Source organism: Microtus ochrogaster, chromosome 15 (assembly GCF_000317375.1).
Source record: "Microtus ochrogaster isolate Prairie Vole_2 chromosome 15, MicOch1.0, whole genome shotgun sequence".
Classification (NCBI taxonomy): Eukaryota; Metazoa; Chordata; class Mammalia; order Rodentia; family Cricetidae; genus Microtus; species Microtus ochrogaster.
This window is the reverse complement of record NC_022017.1, coordinates 37,003,769-37,023,973: the sequence shown is the minus strand read 5'-3', so window position 1 is coordinate 37,023,973 and position 20,205 is coordinate 37,003,769. Positions and strand designations below refer to the sequence as shown.

The 20,205-nt window shown below is 40.9% G+C and overlaps 1 protein-coding gene across 1 annotated transcript in view; it reads right to left on the bottom strand.

Moving 5' to 3' along the window:
• The window catches only part of Hhla1 (HERV-H LTR-associating 1), a 33,825-nt gene that overhangs the window by 4,207 nt on the left and 9,413 nt on the right, over nt 1-20,205 (bottom strand). Inside the window, exons 6-14 of the mRNA XM_013348914.2 lie at nt 19,694-19,777; nt 19,517-19,600; nt 12,433-12,516; nt 11,703-11,759; nt 11,516-11,602; nt 9,000-9,231; nt 6,373-6,626; nt 3,507-3,575; nt 3,117-3,188 (exon numbers count right to left, since the gene is read on the bottom strand). Of these exons, the coding sequence (XP_013204368.1) occupies nt 3,117-3,188; nt 3,507-3,575; nt 6,373-6,626; nt 9,000-9,231; nt 11,516-11,602; nt 11,703-11,759; nt 12,433-12,516; nt 19,517-19,600; nt 19,694-19,777 (1,023 nt within the window). The remainder of the gene's footprint in view (nt 1-3,116; nt 3,189-3,506; nt 3,576-6,372; nt 6,627-8,999; nt 9,232-11,515; nt 11,603-11,702; nt 11,760-12,432; nt 12,517-19,516; nt 19,601-19,693; nt 19,778-20,205) is intronic.

Here is a 20,205-nt window from a genome sequence, read left to right as displayed (position 1 = left end):
GATATCCTGGACTGAATGAAAAGCAGATAACATTCTGAGCACCAGGATTTACCTCCCTCTATTTCCCAACTGTAGACACAATCTGAGCACTTGTCATGGCTTCCCTGCCATGGTGGACTGTACCCTTGAACTGCGGGCCCAAACAAATCTCTTTCTTTAAGCTAGTTTTGCCAGGTATTTTGTCCCAACAACAAGAAGCTAATACAGAAGGGAATGGTAGGATCAAACATAAAGCTAGCAAGCCAGGTCGCTGGACGACCAGGGCTGAGTGCTCCTCCTTGAAGACGAGGTTGATCATGTATCACACAACCAGCTTTTCATTATTGTTTAGCATTTGGCTTTTAGGAAAAGAAAAAAAAAACATTAAGCAAAGACGAAAATAGAGTTGTTAAAGATCTCATCCTCTCGGGTCTCCTGAAACTGAATCCAGAGCCTGCACCCAGGCCCCCTTACAAGAGGAATGAGGAGACTCAGACCCAGCATGCATAGCAACTGAGAGGAGTCAAGAAATCCTTCTGCACTGAGCATATGGCAATGTTCCTGCTACGAAACAGGTACAAGTAATAGCTATTATTGTTGATTTAGTTATTGAAAATTTTGAGACTCTACTATGCGCCAGACACCAACAGACTAGTAATGCAGCAGCAAACAAGAAGGATCAGAATCTTCTTCTTACAGGGCTTCTCACCAAGTACTGAATTATATTTGGATGTTACAATCACCCAGGAGGGGCCACCCATCATCATCAAGTAAAATGACCCAATGTCTAGAAATGAGCAAACAGGAACAGTGGCTTCTCTTTAGTGTAGCTCTGATTGTTGCCTAGAAAGTACTCTGGGGAGTATTTGGCTTTATTGGAGAGTGAAGTTTTTGATTTGGTTTTCTTTTAGAGTCTCATGGAGTTCAGGTTTGCCTAAAACTTGCTATATAGTTGAACTAATTTAGAACTCCTTATCCTTCTGACTCAACCCTCTGATTTGTGGGACCACAGGTATACATACACCATCATGCCCAGTTTATGTGGTGGTGGATATTAAACACAGAGCTTCATGCATGATAGGCAAGCACTCTGCCAACCAAGTCACTCCACAGCCCAGGAAAGGAACTCTTTAACTGTTCTCTCATTGAGCAATATTTTATGTCCCTAAAGGGGTACAAATTAACTGATACTAATATATGACTTCTGTCTGAGAACACTGCAGGTAGCTCCTGTTCCTAGCTATGTAAATGACCATTGTCTAACAAGCGCACTGTTGATTTTTGCACCATTTAAAAAAGAAGAATTATTGCTATAGGTTATCAATTACAAGCTCGTGTAAAATCGCTTCCCTGTATTGGCTTGTAAATCTCAGTTTCTGCATCAGTAGAGATTTAAGACCTTTTTGGATTCCTCACCAATTACTGAGTTGAAGAACATCTTTAGTGTACTGGCTGGGTTATATTATAAATTTTATGAGCCTTTTAAAGACTTTTTGTGGTACTAAGGATGGAACCCAAGTCTCCATGCACGTTAGACAAGTCATCTCCAACTGAGCCTAAACCCAGTCTGAGAATTTTTAAATTGTAATTTATCAGTAATATTTATCAAGTAGAGAGAGGGTTCATAAAACTAAGGATATTTAAAATATATAGAAACAAAATACTTTTTCACAGGTCTACTGAAATGTTAACTACCCCTACACTACATATCACTGTCAGACTTCAAGCAATATTTCATTTAGCATCACTATGAACCAGGTACTTTCCAATGTCACAGCATAGGGAGTGAATGATTCTGCAGGGAACTGACTCCAGGTCCATACTCATAAGAATCACGTTTCCACCATATAATCAGCATCCTTAAGGACTGATTTCCACATACCACAAATATTTTGGATGAGCAAAATAATTTACTCAAAGATGTCAGAGCCTTTTCATTTTATGTAGTGACTACTTCATGGGACAGATTATAGACAAAGGATGAAAATGGTACACAATAGATAGGTAAGCAGAGAGCGATCTCTCAGACAGGTATTGAAGAAATATCAGCAGAAATGACCAGGGATATACAGACAGATGATACATGATGGACAGGTGGATAGGTGGAAGGACAGATGGACAGAGACAGCTATATAGATACAGCTATAAATGTAAATAAAGATGTACATATAGTTAAATTGTATTCTAGACCACAACCTGACTATTGTTGGCACCACCTTTGGATGTCCTAGGAGACAGAGACACAATTTCTTGGTAACACAATTGGGTCTTTGTTTGAAAGGCCCATTCACCTTTCACTGGATGTTGTGAAGGCTGAAGTTGGTCTGACGATATATGAAACAAGAGACTGTTCAGGCTCCAGCAAGTTAATAATGCCCTGTTGACATATGACTGAACAGCATTGTAACAGTCAGGAAGCTTGTATAGAAAGGTATTCAGGAGGGGGTGGGACCTGAGGACCTGACCAACTTTGAAGGCCTTACTTTGTCTCAATTTCATTCATAGCGAGCTGACAGCACAGAAAAGAGGAGAGTGTGGCAGCCAAAAGTTGAGAAAAGAAATTCAAGTCTTGGGAGTTTTGGAAACGCTAGCCTAGGAAGTCTCTGCTTCTCAACCCATGGGAATGGAGTGTTCAGGGATGTGGCCAGCAGGGCATCCTTTAAAACAGAGCCACAGTGAGTCACATCCAGTAAATAAAGCTTGGACTTTGGAGCCATCATTTACATATTCTTCCCTCCCTGCTCAGTTAACAACCAAACAACCAGCTCATCACAAGAACAGCTTCTGTTTGCAAAGCGATCAGCACAATTTCTAGATTTTCACTCAGTGAACATTGATCAGATTAAATAACATAGAGCTTTAAAATCCCAAGTCAGTCCAGTACACATTATCTTATACAAAACCCTGCAGACAGGAATAAAGAGAACAGATGTTTTTAGTGCTCACAGTAATTGCAGTTGTTCTTGCTCGAAATCGGGTGAATTAATCCTGGATGCCACAGCTCACAAAAGAAGATGAGCTGAGATTTGCATCCTAGCTGTCTGAGTCTACATTTATCAAACAAGCCTCTTTATTAGACTGTACAACCTCGTGCAAGAAAACACAAGCTTAAGCAATGACTGGGTGTTTCTACTCACTTGAAACTTGGGCTACTGGGACCAGGACTGACTCTGACTCAGGGGCGAAGGGCCACTCTGCAGGGACAGCATCTGCAAAAGAGCAAGAGGAAGATTCTCCAAAACTAAAATGATATGACCTTGGGCTACTACACATAGAATCAGAGAATCCCAACACTCCAAAGATAAGAGTTCTTAAAATCTACAAGGAAATGACAGCCAAAGGGAAAGGAATCACACAAATGCACAGTGCACCAAGACAATGAAACCACTTCTCTGAGCTTTTTTCCCCCTCTAATCAAGATCAGTGACAGCATACTTACAGGTTCTCTTGTCCCACTGTGCCCCTTCCTCCTAGGCTATGTTTTCCTTCAAGGTATGGCGTTTCTTGGTTTGGCCATGCAGTCTCACCTGTCTGTGAGTCTCTAGGGGCTGGTGCCTTGGTTGGACTTGGAGTCTGTGTTCCAGCAGTGATTGTTCCTGAGAGGAAAGGAGAGAGGTGAGCATGCATCTTTCTAACGGGAGCCCAGTCTGAAGAAGATGCTCCACGTTTCACCAGCGCTGCTGACTGGTGAGCTGATGTCAATCAGGATGCTGAAGGTGCAGGGATGAATAAGAAATGTAGCCACAATCATGTTCCTCTTGGAGTATGCAAGGGAAGTGGATGAGTCCCATCAGTAGCTGGTAAAGTGTGACGGGGCCATTGGGAACTTTCCAAATCAGTGCGATTTGGTGGCACTGCATGGCACAGTGATGGCACTGAACACGGAAGTGTATGGATATGAGCCCTCTAAGACAAAGTGAACACGGCTTGCTTGTAATTGATGTGAGTCATGGTATACACATGATTCCATCCACATTCCTGATTATTCACCTGTCAATAATTTTAATAATCGCCTAGGCTTTCAGTTCAACATCTATCTTCCATGCTCCTAAAGTCTTGGTTTTAGGACCACTTCAGGACCTGACCCATGCTAATATAAGTCTGACCTCTGGCAAGCTAGCAAAGCAGCCCTCTATTCTAGAAGGTGAGGGAGCGATACGATTAAATTGGCAGCTCAATTCTGTGGATAAATGAAAAAGAGTAAGGCTGGGCTACGACCTGGCCCAATAGATAGGCACCTAATTCAGCAGGTGCCATTGCTGACTGCAATGAGGAACATAGAGTTAACAAGGATAGGCCTCCTAGGCTGAGCAAAAGGCCCATGCAAAGACCTGAAGGAGTGAGCAAGAGGGACTCTTCTGTGGCTGGACTCCAGAGAATAAAGTAGAAAGTGAAGGGGCTGCGGGAAGCCCATGCTCCAGCCTACATTTCTGTAATGCGGTCCACTATTTGTGCCCACTCTTCTGCGTGGACTGGGGGTCTTGTGGTGTCCAATTCAACATGGCTGTGTCACCCCATGAACACCCATGTGAGTTGCAAAGATGACTGCTACTATCATCCATACACAGCCCATAACTGCCAGGATCCCTTAATACCAAGGGAAATCTGGTCATTTTCTTGGGGGGGTGTGTCAACATCATCTTTTGATTTCTCTTCAGGTATTGATTAGGCTGTAACCTCCAGTAAAAAGGTACAAATGATGCTGGCTACCTTGTTGGATTTCTATGTAAATCTTGAACAACCTGAGTCACATTCAACTTGTCTGTGACTATTGTCTAATTTGATTCAAAGGCTTTGGGATCACAGAATATTGAACTGTAAGGGACTGGGGACATGCGACTCCTGTCTGGACTAGCTGAGAAGAGTCGCAGGAAGAAATAGCTGTCCAAAGGTCACAAACTGAACCAAACTGCTTGTAGATGTCACAGCTCTGACAACTCTTACCCAACAGACCAGAAAATGGGAACTCAGAGGGAGAAGAAAAATTGCTGTGGTGAGCGAGTGTGGTAGAGGCAAGATTTCAGTCCAGCTGTGTCTGAGACTGAGCGAGAACTGAGGTCCATGCTGACTGATGCCCCACTAATCAACACAAAATGATGTTTGCTTTAATTTTCTTCCACACTAGTGCAAATGGCAGACAGAGCTCAAATCATCGCACCAGGTGTTTATGTGATTAGAGGTATCCAAGTGATCTTTCCCAGATCCCACTAGACAGCTGAGATGTTTGTGTCTGAAGTCTGTTAAATTTCAAGTGCTCTGTCCAATCCCTGTATTTTGTAAGAAACGCAGTCATCTGACAAACTTAATATGACTGCTTCTTTCAGAGAAGCCTGAAGCTGACGACCTAAGACTTTAGGGAGAACACATTTTAGAGGGAGAGTGTCAAGTTCACAGTTTTGAAAACTCTAGCTATGACGCGTGTGACAGCCTATTAACCATGATAGGTGTGGAAGAAGGCTTCTGGCCACCCTTAAATACTAGAGAAGAACGCTTTTAAAATGAATAGTTAGAAACAAAATTTGTCTGTGAGAAGAGAAATTATGGACAATTCCTGAATATTAAGTAAAGAAAATGAAAATCAGGTTGACTAAACTCTCCAAATACGATCTGGGAACTGTAAGGTTAGATATAAGGTTAGAATATAAATATATTTTGCTTTGTTTCCATTTTCTGAGGTTTCATTGTATACACCTAGGCATGAACATACATGGGTACATATGCAATACAACAACTTATCAAAATTGGTAAATTCTCTTTTATAGCTCAAGCTCTCCTCATAACTTGATGGCATAAATCTGTATGTATGTATAATTAACAATCATCTTACATTGCATCAAATATACATGCTGTATATATAATCAACATAGTACCATTAATACTATGCAACAAAGGCAGTTAACCTGTCTGGAGGATTGATTTCTCATGGCCACTGCCCATTTGCTTAACAGGCAATGATACAAAGCAAAGAAAAACCAGACAGTGAGTTTACAGGAAGCTAAAATGGAAAATGCTAGGGATATAGAAAGAGAACAGGAAAGGGTAGAGGAAGTAGGAATAATGAAGAGTGGTAGAAGGGTAAATATTGTCAATACATATTCTATGCAATACGGCAATATCATAAAGAAATCCTTCATCTTGTTATAATTAACATGGGAAAAAAGGAGGCAGATGGGAGAATCCTGTGAAGAAGGAGCACTCATTTATTTATCCATAAAAGAGAATAAAGGATTGGAATAGAGAAAGGAAGGAAAATTTGTTTTATCTTTATCATCATTTATTAAATCACATTACTTTTTTACTACTTTCAGCATATGTATTGGAATTTGAAACTTTAGAAAGACAGTCAAACCATTTTCAAGCATAATTGTTAAGGAGGTGAATGTTGTCTCTCACCTGAGGCTCTGCTGGGCTGTACTAGTTTGCTGGGTGTGGTCAGTAGCCCAGAAGGATGCAACAGGCTCCTTGTGCTCCTGGGATGCTGGGTATCTGCAGGGGAGGCTGATGTGGAGGGAAGGCTTGCCCAGAATGGCCCTTTTGCCCATGGTGGCCCTTTAGATGTGCTATCATTCATAGTCTGGGACATAGACACTGATTCTGTAGAATCCCATGTCCATCTGCTTGTCACCCATGGTGTTCTGGTCATGTTCCTCATAGCTGTGTGTTGAAAGTGACAATCATTAGGATTGCTGTTCTTGATCTCTTTGATCATGTATAACACTGCAGACATAAAATTCTCTCGAAGGGCAATTGCAATCTGTCTATATAAAACACAGACAATTCAGATGCTTATATTTTACTGTGGACTGGAATAAGTAGATTAAACTGAATTTTGTTTTCCTTGGCAGCAAACCAAAAGAAGAATCTGGGCTGGAGAGATGGACTGCTGGTTAAGAGCACTTGCTGGTTTTGCAGAAGACCCAGGATTTGTTCCCAGAACCACATGGTGGCTCAGAATCATCTATATCTCCAGCTCCTGGGAATCAGAAGCCCTCTTCTGGCCTCTGCAGGCACTGTATGCTTGAGATACACATACATACCTGCAGGACACAAGCACACATGCATACACATAACATAAAAACAAAAACAAATTAATCTCTGAACAAAAGAAAAACAAAACATCTTCTCTAAACCCCGTGGACTCTCAGAAAGCTAGAATATGTGCTTGAGGATAACGTGACCCTGTCTCAAACGTAAGAGATATATTTCTAATCACGTGATAGGCTGAGGAAGATTGTTTGAGGCTCAGAGACCTGGAGGCATTGGTTGCCCTTGTTTTCCTCTTACTTCGAAGCATGTTACTTAATACATTTTACTTCTGCTGCTTGTGTGTTCTCGTTTGCAGTGTTGGAGATGGAATTCAAAACTTTGCACATGCTGTTATTGTTTTAAATGTGCTTGAACAGTTGCTCCCCAGCTGATAGTACTACTTTAGAAGGTTATGGAACCTTAGCTGCTACTTGACTGTAGATCTTATGCAATTGACTCCTGCTTCTGCCACCTTGCCTCTTCCTCTATGGTAGAATGTATCTCTTTGGACCATACACCAAACAGTGCTCTCCCTCCCTTCCATTGCTTCTTGTACTTAGTCATAACAACAAAGAAAGCTGCTAATACACCAAGCCAGTGATTGCCATTGAGATACATCCACAGTCCTTCTTTTTAGCCTTGATATTAAATTGGGAATAATTATAATAACAATAACTCACAGAGCTTTCCTTAGTGAAGGTAAAGCTTCCCTAATTATTTTTTTTTAAATGTTAGCGTCACATGTTTGTTCCCATGGGAGAAAGTTAAAAATCTTTCAAAGTTTATAAAACTAATACCAGTAGATAATTTCACAGTTGGGAGTTAAGTGGAGAACAATTGCCTCCTTAAAAGTATTCAAACATCTCATCTAGAACGCGAGTTGTCCTCTCATGGATTTGAATGTTTTTGTTCTCACTAAGGTTCTGTGATTTTTCTTATATCAATTGGTGTTTTCCTTTGAGGACCATGGCCAGGTGCTTTTTTTTTTTTTTTTCGCCTCTAGCAATCATCTATTTTCATGTTATACCGAAATATTTTACAATTTTGGGTAGTTTTCATGATGTAAGTCACTATATTAACCTTTTGAAGTTGCTGGAATTGAATGTTATTCCTCTCCATTGTCAAGACACACCCTTTGTGTAGCCTGCCTGCCTCCTTTTAATCCTTGCTGCTGTGCTGAGTAGGATGCCTTAGTTGGGCTCAAGCATGAAAGAGCTCAGTGTAAGCTGGATCATGACTGTAGTGTGTCTCCTTCCTGTCTGTGAGCAGACAGGAAATTTTAAGAGCCATTTTCAAACACTCTACTGGCAGGAAGCAATGGTGTTTTTTGATGAGTGAGTTAATTAAAGACTTAACGATGATTTCAATCAATTGTTAGGGTAGTGATCACTGAAAGAGATCACTCCAGATAGGAGGCAGCAGGTCTTTGTTCCTTTTGTGTTTGGTGACCATACTGTTGATATTGCACAAAATGTAGTAGGATTGATGGGGAAAATTCTTGACCAGACACTGCTGACATCATTTTATGCTAGGGTGGAGTCACTAACAGATTTTTTATATCAATATCCAGCCAGGTGCAGCAGATTAACCAATCTATACTGTGAAATGCCAACCTAACCATTTTCTGTGAATTTCCAAAGAAAGACATCAGCCTATTTTGTTGAAATAAACATGTCTTATTCCAGTAAATACTATCATTATGTAAGATATTGTAAGTAGGGGAGGCTGGGTTATAGGAGAACTCTTGGTATTATTTTCTGAGCCTTCTTAAGACTGCTTGTTTCAATATGGAACTCTTGTTCACACAAATTCTAGAAGTCTATATCACCAGTGCGATTTCCCACCCTTGGCTGACCTTTCTGAACACTGTTTACACTAAGGTGGTGGGAATACCTTACTAAGCATTTCAGTAATGTATGTGAGATTAGAGGAGTCAGAAGAGAGCCATAGCAGAGGAGAGGGAAAACAGAGAAACCATCTCACCTGAGGTTGACCGTGTGTAAGTGGCACTGCTCTGAGTGGCTATGGTCCCAACAGGCAGCTCTGGAAACATTTCTTTGGTTTCTGTCACCTCTTTCTCCGAAGGAGTACTTGTCTTTGTCCAGGGGAAGGTCTTCAGATGAGATACCCACTGTGTGCTCCAGTGGGTAGGATATGACCTTGAGGGTAACTGCCGGCTTTGGGTGGTGACCCTTGGAGTCCCGGCTATTCCATCGGTAGTTACACCTCAGAGGAAATAGCCAATGGCAGCTTTAATTTGCTTGCCACTCTGGGCAGGTAGAACTGTTGCGTCACCAAAAGACAATTAAGCAGCAACTCTATAGACTGCAGATTTTATATTACTGGGTACAGTATCAAACGTCGCTAAAGGATGTTCTCCTAACTCCACAGAAGTTGTACGATAAACCACTGTGATGAGATGTCAAGTGCCAGACTTTGACTGTCTCTCTTGATGAGACCTGGGGGTTTGGTTTATCAGAGTCCCTTTGTGACTTGGAAGCCCCTCAGCTGTTCCAGAACTCTGGTACTTGTCTTTTCAAGAGTCTCGTGCTATCTGCCTTGTGAGTACATGGAGACTGAGTAGCATCAAGAAAAGCAGGGCTTTGCAGAAGAAACTACTTAAAAGTCTGACCCTCAGCAAGACAGACTTGCAGGGGTTTTGAGAGAAATCTCTCTAATGCACCTGTTTATTCTACAAGGAATAGGAGAAAGAGGCACAAATGTTAAGTTGGCTAATGCTCTCTCTCTCTTGGGAAGACTAAGATAAAGCTAGGCTGAGCAGTGTGGCTATAAGGTAAGTAAAATGTACATGCAAGCCTATAGTGTTCCTCCTTCTGGATGGACAAGGTCTGATCTTCAGTTTGTCTTGGATTTTGTTTAATAATTGCCCTTTGACAGGTACTGCATAGAGGGACTTACCTAGGCAGTTGCAGGAGATGACCCCCAATCCTCCTTTCTTCTATCCTATTTCACATCTAGGCCTCAAACCTCATGCCACCTAAGCCTTGATCCTAAGAGTCAGACATGGGCTGGATCCTTTCAGCCCCGTTGTCACCTGGACAGGAAAGTGACTATCAGGTATGTCAAGAATAGTGCCAAAATTAAGTATTTTTTCTCTCTTTGAGCATTTGTTTTTACTGAAAGAGCACTAAAGAGAGACCTGATTGAGATTGGGGGTGGGAAGATGAGATTGACTTAATCTTCAGCTCTGTACTCAGAAGCAAACAGGAGAAGGTGACTTGTTGCATGGCTAATTCATTTCACCAAGCGCCCCTGTCCCTTACAAAGTGAGTTTTCTTCCACAGCACGACCTAAACATGCCTTAGATTATCACATATCAAAGAAACCCACCACAGTGAAATTGGAACATCATTGACTGTGTTTATCAGTTCACTGTGGAGACGCTGATGTAAAGCTGACTGTACACAGATGCCATGTGAAACACTGAGGCATAAGGCAGATGGTGGGACCACAGGAGGTTGTCTGCTTTCAAGGTCCATTCACTGAGGAGATACACATATAAACATCACTGGATATAACCTAGAGTAACATAGAGTCCAGATGATATACAGATACTGGGTTCAACCACAGAAGATGGATTTGGGTTGCATATCTTTAGGACATGAGATTGTAGCATCTGGAGTGGAAAACTAAACATCTTCAGAGCTGTGAAACACAGCTAAGTGAAATAGAACCTCTACTTGGAGATGACAGAATGAACAAATTTGCACAGAATGGTGTTAAAATATTTGATTTCGAATTGAACACAGCAAAGAATCATGGAGAAATAACAAATATATGAAGAAATGTGTTCTCTCTCATCACTCCGGAACCTCTATTGCTGACTGTTGGGTTCTTTCAGGTAAGGGATATAATCCAATTCATATCTGAGCACCATTGCTCTTGTGGCTATTATGGATGGATAATTTAAAGGAACACAAGAGTGTGACAAAACACACTTGGCCATAGGTTGTTCTGGTAGATGATGAAAACCTGGCACAGACACACGCATCAGTTGGTCTTAGAGGTGGAGCCAGAGTCCAGACACTAAGTGTGGGGAAGAAAGAGATAACAGTGGTTCCAAAACGGCTCCTGGTGTTACAGGAGACAGACAGGTAGTTGTTGAAAGTGATGGATGGGAAGGGCCTGGGAATTACAGGGATCAATGACTCTAGAATAAAGATCAAATTTCCAATAGCTTCAAGAGCATAGGAAACAATGGGTGAAGAGAGGATTGTGGGAGTAAAGAGGCAGGTATTCCTCACTGGGGAGAAAGGAGACAGCAGCTACTCAGCCCCAGGTGTTTGTTGTCAGTGAGAGGAAGATCCACTGAGGCCAATATTTTCCCCTCAAATACCCCAGAAATCCATTTTTAAATCAAAGAGAAAAATCCTCTGATTTTTAGCATCATCTAATTGAATAAAATTCCTGAAGGCAACATCGCTTCACTAGTGGATCTGAGTAATGTGGGGTGTGGGGTGCTCTGGCCTCTGTAATAGTTTATACTTACCCAAAGCTTTGGAAACACCACTGGTAAATGTGTAGTTGATAACAGGGGATTTTTCCACCATCTCCCAGAAGTCAGAGAGAGCCCTTCCTGAAAAAGTGTTACACCATGGAAAAGGACACTTGGGTTTGACTCCTGGAGTGTGGAGCTCAATGCTCAGTCAGAGAGTTTCCGGGTCACTGCTGCTCACCTGACTTCCCTGCCATCACACAGATAAAGACACAGTCGGATGCATTGGTTTGACTCACTGTAAGACAAACGGGCACACAACCAGGTTACAGTTTCTAGGGCCAGCTCTAAGGCTACAATGCTGTTTCTGTCTGCCTGGTCCCCCACTCAGCATGTCATGCATTCTGTCTCATTGAACCCTCATCACCATCCTCTATGGAAGATGTAAGCACGTGTCTGTAGGCCTTTAACAGAGCATCCCTAGGGACAAGTGGGTTTAGGAATTCAGAAGTGGTATGTTGTTGAATGTCTCATCGAATGTCTGTACCATGCTGACAGAAGATCGCCCCCTCCTCCCGCAGAGAGCAGCAACCAGGGAAGCTGCAGCAATCACACTCATCTAAGCCATTATTCACTCGACAAAATGTTTGACCCTTTGCACTTTGAAGAAAATAGTTACCTTCCCTGAATCTATCTTTTTGTCTTTAAATGGGGAGGGGAAGTTACAGCCACTGCTAGAGTCCACTCCCTATGTTGATTGTCATATTTGTCCTTCAATTTTAAGGGCTCTAGGAAGAACCCTGTTTGAATGATGGATTCATCAAAGACTGGTCTTAGAAACCAAACCACACCTAAAGGTTCCTGCAGCCTGACCCATGATAGGGTCTGGGATGCGGAAACCTATCAGGCTTGGCTATATTCCTTGAGGAGTGCCAGGGTGCAAACCTGCCAGGAACCTGCAAGATACACACCTGAAAGGATGGAGGTTGACTTAAAAATTTCAGTGAGGTAGCTGGTAGAATTCCCAAGGATGTCCACCAGCAAAGCTGTGAAATCTGCAAGACAAATTCGAGAAGCTCCCTGAATTTGGATGCAAAAACACAGGGCAAAGAGATTGAGTTTGGATTTTTCTTTTTATTCAGAGTAGACTTTGCAAGTATAATTTAAGTTAATCTGTTAAAGACTATTGGTATTCTCACACAGGAAAAAAATACTAATTCAAAAAAGAGTAAAAGTAAATTCAAGCAAAAAATTTTAGGGTCCATTTTTACAATCTAACTCTTTCTCTGTTAATACCCAAGAGCTACCAAAGATCTTCATTGCTTCATCTAACTATAGTAGACTGTCAAACCTATTCAAAAGGAATCAGGTCCAAAGACATGTAAGGTCACTTTCCATAAAGTTGGAATTTGAAAATGCAGTCATATTTAATGTTGGGTTGTTAAATACAGACATCAAAATAAATAAGATCTTTATGAAACATTGTCGGGAATGTCTCCTTTTGTCCACTTTATTCAGAGCATGGAAGGAAGTCTAAGACACTTTTTATAACACTTTAGCTTGAAGAACTGTGGAACACTCTCTCTTAGCAAGATTTGAATGGAATCCACAACCAGCATGGTGAATACCTCTAACCAGTAAAGTTTCCTTTTTCAAACCTAAAGATGAGTCTGCCACATTCTCCTCTGCTAACTCATGTCTGTTCAGGACCCAGAAGTTTTTGGTCTCCTCTCAAGAGGCACGTTGTTGTACAAACCTCAGTGATTTCTATACAGGAAGCTCCTAGAGCTCACTGGATAATTTCCTATCATGCCTGATACAGATTCTTTTTTTACTCAGCATGAGGATTGTGAGTTTCTTGCAAGAGCAACCAGACTTGAAAACACATACACTGTAGATGTAGACTAATACCCTTGGCCAATCAGTAGTTGGCATAGCAGATCAACACTAGCAGGAGGTGGGCAATGCTGTCTGTGAGCCTGAGCTACAATGTGACATTACATGTTTGTGTGGTCACATGGTTACTCTGGCTGGGGAACGGCCATGTTGTATACTTCTTCAGGGGTTAACACCACTAAGTCAATGCAGAAGGCTGGCGACCATGGGCCTCTTTATTTCTGTGTTATATTGTAGGGCCCGATGATGTGTACTATCTCATTATGCATTCAACTATTTCCTGCTACATCTCAAAACTCTCCTTCATTAATTTACTTCTCTAATACATATCCATAGTGTCTACAGTGTGCCAGATGCCTGATATATATAGCGGAAGTTAAAATTTAAGGAGACTAAGTTACACGGTTCAGCATGTAAAGGCATTTGTCACCAAATCTGCTAACATGTGCTTGATGTCCAAGACCCACATGATGGGAATAAAGAACCTTTTCCTGAAAGTTGTTTTCTGGCCTCCACATGTATGCTATGGCACACTGCTGTATGTACATGCTCCTTCCAATAAATAAATGTAAATGTATATTTAAACATACTTTAAAGTTATTGAAAAAGGAAGACTCACAAGCTGAGTGATAAAATGCAGTTAGAATCATGATTTTCATTGCACAGAAACAGGGATCTGAATCCAGATGCCAAGGATGGGTCCTGGTTCTGCCAAAGACTTAACAAAAATGGTGGTACCTGCTCTGAGTCCTATGCTATATTACAGATCTTTCATTTGAGTTGAGTTTGACTTGAGCCAAAAGTCCTTCGATCCCAAGATTCCCACCACCAGTCATACAATCTGTTATTCAGGGTCTTCTGCATACTTCCTCTTTGAAACTATGTTTACAACTCTTTCACTGGGCTTGAAAGAAATTCAATTATTATTCTTTTGAAGATATTCTTTGTTCCTACAGAAATTTAATTTACCAATTTACTATCAATGCTTAGAGAGGAGTCATGTCTAAGTCCCTTTATATGTAAATAGAAGTACAGGAACAATTTTTACGTCTACCCAATTAAGGCTGTCTTTTAATATTTAGTGTGAATAAGGCTATGGTACAAACATTTCTCTGAGCATTGTTGAAAAGAGTGTAGATGCCTGAAAGATTTCTAGAAGTTTTAGCAAATTGAATCACAACAAGATTTATTTCCCTGTCAGTCAATAATTCCATTTCAAGGGCTCTATCCTAGAGAGATAATTGGGTTAGTGCTTCAAGCAATTCTGCACAGGTGCTCATCACAGCCCTATTTATAATAGTAAAGTTTGTCAGGATTAGGAGACAGGTAAATAAGCCATCGCCCTGTGATGTGGGATTCCCCTTTGTATGCTATGAATATGCTTTTATTACCATTGGTTATTAAGAAGTTGTTTCAGTCAATGGTTTAGTAGAGTTAAGCCAGGTGGGAAATCTAAACAGAGATATAGAGAGAAACTGGTGCCGTCGAAGAGATATATGTATGGAGATATATTTCAGATGGATAGGCATTTTTCAAACCTTTCAAAGACTAACAGACTATGACATTTAAATGTTTAGGAACTTAGTCTTTTCTCAACAATGAGATACATCTGCTCATGGCAGCACCAATCTACTTCAAGAGGATGATGTGCATCGAAGAGGCTCCTTGTGGAGAATGTTGGTCATTTGGGCAAGAAATTGCTCTTGCCTGGACTGCTTGAGGGTATGCTATATGAACTGGACATGCAGAACCCACAGAAAAATGACTGATGAACTTGCCTAAAGGTTAGACAGTCCTTCTGTGTTCCAGCTTCATGAAAGAGTCTGCCAGACTTTCTGCAGGACACAGAAAAAAGTGACTGACAAACTGCCAATAGAGGCAAAACAGTCTTTCAAATTTCCTGCTTCATGGAAAAGTTTGCCTGATACTATGGGCCTGTAGGCTGAAGATGGATGCCCCAATGTCACAGAAGAACTTTGGGTGACTGTCCAAACAGTGAGATATTTTTGTTTATTCTTGAGTTTTGGAAATTGCTTACAATGCACTTTCTGTTTACTTAGGTAATATATCCTTCTGGGGTCTTTGATGGAGTTGAAGAGAGTTATAGTTCTAGTTTTCCATAGTTATGATAAAAAATAAAGTAGATATAAATAATTGTAACTGTAATTTTTGCTTGATACCTGTTTTGTTATATGTAATTTTACTATGTTAAAGTTAAAACCTTTTTTATTTAGATAGAAAAGGAAAGATGATGTGAAATTCCCTTTTGTATGTCACGAATATGTTTTATTACCAATGGCTATTAAAGAAGCTGTTTTAGACAATGGTTTGGTAAAGTCAGGCAGGAAGTCTGAACAGAGATATAGAGTTGAAGTAATTGGAGTCAATGTCATATAGCTGCCGAAGGAGACAGACACCCGAGAACCTTACCAGTAAACCATGAGCCTCATGGTAAAATATAAAACAATAGAAATCGGTTAATTTAAAATGTAAGAGTTAGCTAGAAATATGCATAAGCTATTGGCCAAACAGAGTTGTAATTAATATAGTTTCTGTGTTATTATTCAGGTCTGGACATCTGGGAAATAAACAAGCAGTCTCTACCTAAGGCCCTGTATACATTTGAAGGACTGGGAATATTTCTATACAGACTGCAGTTTAATGGATTTTAAGACATATTGTAAAATAATATATTTTTATATTAGTAAGTTTGGGAAATGTTTAAAATAGCTATGCCATCTGTAAATATAAACACCCAAGTTCCTTCTAACTTGTTGCTCCTCATTCTGTAAGGCATTGCCTTTGTTCTCAGGATGCAAGTTAGTTTACCACCACACTCCAGCTATAACACAGAAGTGTAAAGAAAGGCATACTCACTTGCTATACACTTACTGTACATCTGATGGAGGATCAGAGCATTGAAAGAAACCCTAAATAGGATTGCATTATCAAACCCCTCCTCCCAAGACTCGGGAATCTATTTTGATAAATATTGTGAGAGCTAGAGGTGGTAGACCATGCCACGGAAACAATGCTTTTCTGAACAAAGCCGAACTGATAGACGTGAACTCTCAAAGACTGTGACATGACCTGCACAGAGTCAAACTAGATGAGGCCCACCCACTGAGAAGGGGAAGTGAACACAAAGTCCCATCTCTAGGAAAGAAGCTGTTCATAATTGATTCCTTCTGGGAAAGGTTAAAGCAGTTTTCTTCAATCGAGTGTCATTAGGTATATCAACCACATTTCAGGGTACACACCATGCCCAGAAATAATTGTCCAAAAACAAACAGCAGCAGCAGCAACAACAAAAATGAATTCTTTGTCTGTTTGTTTTTATGTGTTTTTTATTTTGGAGGGTTTTTTTTTTATAGTTTGTTGGTTTGATTTTCTTTTTCTTTCTTTCTTTTTTGAGATAGAGGATGATGTTGGAAGGATAGGAAGATGAGGAGGTTTTGGGAGGAGTTGACAAGGGCTGAAAAATATGATCAAAACATAATGTATAAAAATAGTTTAACAAAAGCTGCATAGAGTTAGAACAGAAATTTTAAAAAATACACACTCCAGCTGGGCAGTGGTGGTGCACGCCTTTAATCCCAGCACTTGGGAGGCAGAGGCAGGTGGATCTCTGTGAGTTAGAGGCCAGCCTGGTCTATAAGAACTACTTCCTGGACAGGCTCCAAAAGTATAGCAAAACCCTGTCTTGTAAAACCAAAACTAACTAACTAACTAACTAACTAAATAAATAAACTAAATTAAATAAAAAAAAATACTTTAGTCAGAAAACGTAAAATTTTGGGGGGGCAAGTTTTGTTGTTGTTTGCTTGTTTATTTTTTTAATATCACAATTACATCTTCAAGCCTTCGTTGTAGGGGTGAGGCCATAGCACTAAATTCTGCACAATGGAATATGGATGGTTTTTGCACTGTAAGTGTATAGCAAGTGAGTATGCCTTTCTTTACACTTCTGTGTTATAGCTGGAGTGTGGTGGTAAACTAACTTGGATCCTGAGAACAAAGGCAATGCCTTACAGAATGTGGAGCAACAAGTTAGAAGGAACTTGGGTGTTTATATTTACAGATGGCATAGCTATTTTAAACATTTCCCAAACTTACTAATATAAAAATATATTTAAAAGTTAAGTAGAAAATGGAAATAGGAAAGGAAATCCTTTGTTCTTTTGCAATCTCTATTATAACAAGTAGCCAGAGGACTCCTTTTATAGATATGATATAAACCTTGCCATTATTCCTCTGCATAGGAGAATCACATTATAGCACTAAGTTCCTGAGTTATTGTCCTTATGGTCTACCCATTGCCAGGTATATACAGTGCCTTCATTTCCTTTCTGTTCCTAAACTCTCTGTTCCACTAGAACAGAATGGGCCCTCTCTGCTTAGGCCAGGAAGAGCATTTAGGTAATAGCAGTTTCTCAATAAAGAATTGTTGCTTGAGTGAGGTAATGGTAAGAGAGAAATCCTCACTTCTATTTTTCAAGATTTTTTTTTAAAACTTAACAAACATGCAGTACTTTTGGATTATAAAAGTAATACATTCCAAATATTGCAAAGCCATGTTAAGGAATACTCTTCCATTTCCAAAACACTCCAATCATCTGTCAGAAGGAATAGCCTTTCTAGTGTCCGAACATGTACATATTTTATCATTGACAACACAGTATGCTGTATACTACTTTAAATGTCTTTTCCTATCTGAAAATTCTTGGGAACATTATTTTTGTCTTCAGGACACACACCTACTCATTTGTGCACTATATGTGGCTACTTTTCAGTATTTCCTGGTGGTAAATATTCACGTTTTCCCATGATTTTGCAACATAAACAATGGTAACGGACACTCATTTATGCATAACAGAGATTTCTCTATAGTAAAAACAGACAAGGAAGTGTGCACACCATTAAGTGTCGTAAATATCACTATGTTATCTTACTATGAGGAAAAAAGTACTCCTTTAGCTGGTCCTACACCTCTCCTGGTCAGTACAATAGAGCCAGCCCTGTTGGCAGAGATGTGGGTGAGCCAGCCCCGAAGTTGTCAGCATGGAAGAGCTATCTCCATTTGTCCCCTGTCTCATTGCATCATGGGTGGGAGGGCGATAACCCCCCATTAATGCCTGGGGCAGGTGAGAGAGCTGGTTCTGAGGTCACAAGAGCTGTCCCTGCCCACCACCAGCTGCAGCACTCAGGAAAATGGACCTTGCATCTAACCTGTGCAAAACAGTGAAGATGATCCTGTTGGTAGAAATGAGAGTTAGCCAACATTGGGAACATGGGAGACATGTCCCCACTACTCATCTGCCATGTGGCAGCATGGGCAGAGGAAAGAGATCCCTATCCCACATCAATGCTGGAGGCAGATGGAAGAGCTGGCCCTGAGGTCGTAAGAGTGGGAGAGCTGTCCCTGCCCCTCATCAGCTGCAGCCTCTACTCCTCACCTGGGCAACACGGTAGTGCTGGCCCTGAAGGTATAGGTGTGGAAGAACTAACATTGAAGGCATAAAAGCAGGAGAAATGGCTCCACCCTTGCTCTTCACAAGGGGTAAATTAGTTAGGGCAATGCTGGAAAGCTCATTCTGGTGGTGAAGACAGGGAGAGCTGGCAGGTTGACCAATCCTGCAACTACCCAGGCTCAGAACCAGAGTTATTTGTTGGCTCACCCCAACATCCACCCATCTGTGACCTCCTGGAACAGAGCGGTAGGAAGGAGGTGTCAGTCCTTCCAACCCAGGACTGTAAGATCTCCATGACACAGGGCTATAACAGGATGTCCAAGATGAGCCCCAGTGGGGACTCAGTATCAATTGTGTGGCAGAGACCAGAGACCTCAGACCTGCTAATGCTTCTTTGGAATGAACGCCTGCATGTAAAAATCTACGCATAAAGGGGCTTACTGCATGACACTGTACCACACAGCAGCTTCCATGGCAAGTTTCTCCCCTTTTCCCTACCCCTCTTCTTCTCTTAAATTTTATTTTGTTTTATTTTGGGGCTGGGGAGGGACATGGGTGAGATCAGGAGGCATGACATGGAGACATGATATGAAAGACACATAGAATAAGTAAAATGTTAAAATATATACTCCTAAAATGGCACAATCAAAATTGGAAAAGCTACAAGGGTATGGCATGTTTTACCTACCTGATAAGTCATTGGTTCTATTGTTCAAACAGTAGCAGTACCTGGTAGGGAATTTGGCTGGGTCAACCGTCTTTGGGTTAGAAACTGTGAAAAGAAAATATTTCCTCAGTACCTCGACACTTTGGCTGGCCCTGAGCCCCCCACCCACATCACCGCAGGAGAACCGTTATCACTTACTGTTGTAGATGGCCACAGAAACCTTGTGAAAGGCAAATGAGCTATAAGAAGTGATGCTAAGCAAGGAGAAGAACTGCTTGCTGTCTGTTGAAGAGGGAGAGAAAGAAGCTCAAATGCTTGCTGATATAGCCTTAAATAAATCAATACTAGCAATGCCTGTGATCTCAGCTCTGGGAGGCTGAGGGAGGAGGATTCTGTGTTTGTGACAGTCAGAGCTATATAGTAAGACTTTGTCATGGAAATAAAACAGAAGAGTATGTGTGAGGGACAGTAAATATGAGCAAGGTATAGGATGTATTTATATGAAAACGTCATAAACAGACATCTAGACCAGTACCCAAACAAGAGTACATGCAACTATAGTGACATGATGTGTCTTAGTTAGGATTTCTTTTGCTGTTAACAAACAGCATGACCAAAATCAACTTGGAAAGAGTTTATTTCATTCTACAGGTGGTAAGATGTAGTCCATCATCCCGAAAAGTCAGAGCAAGAAATCAGGGCAATAGCCT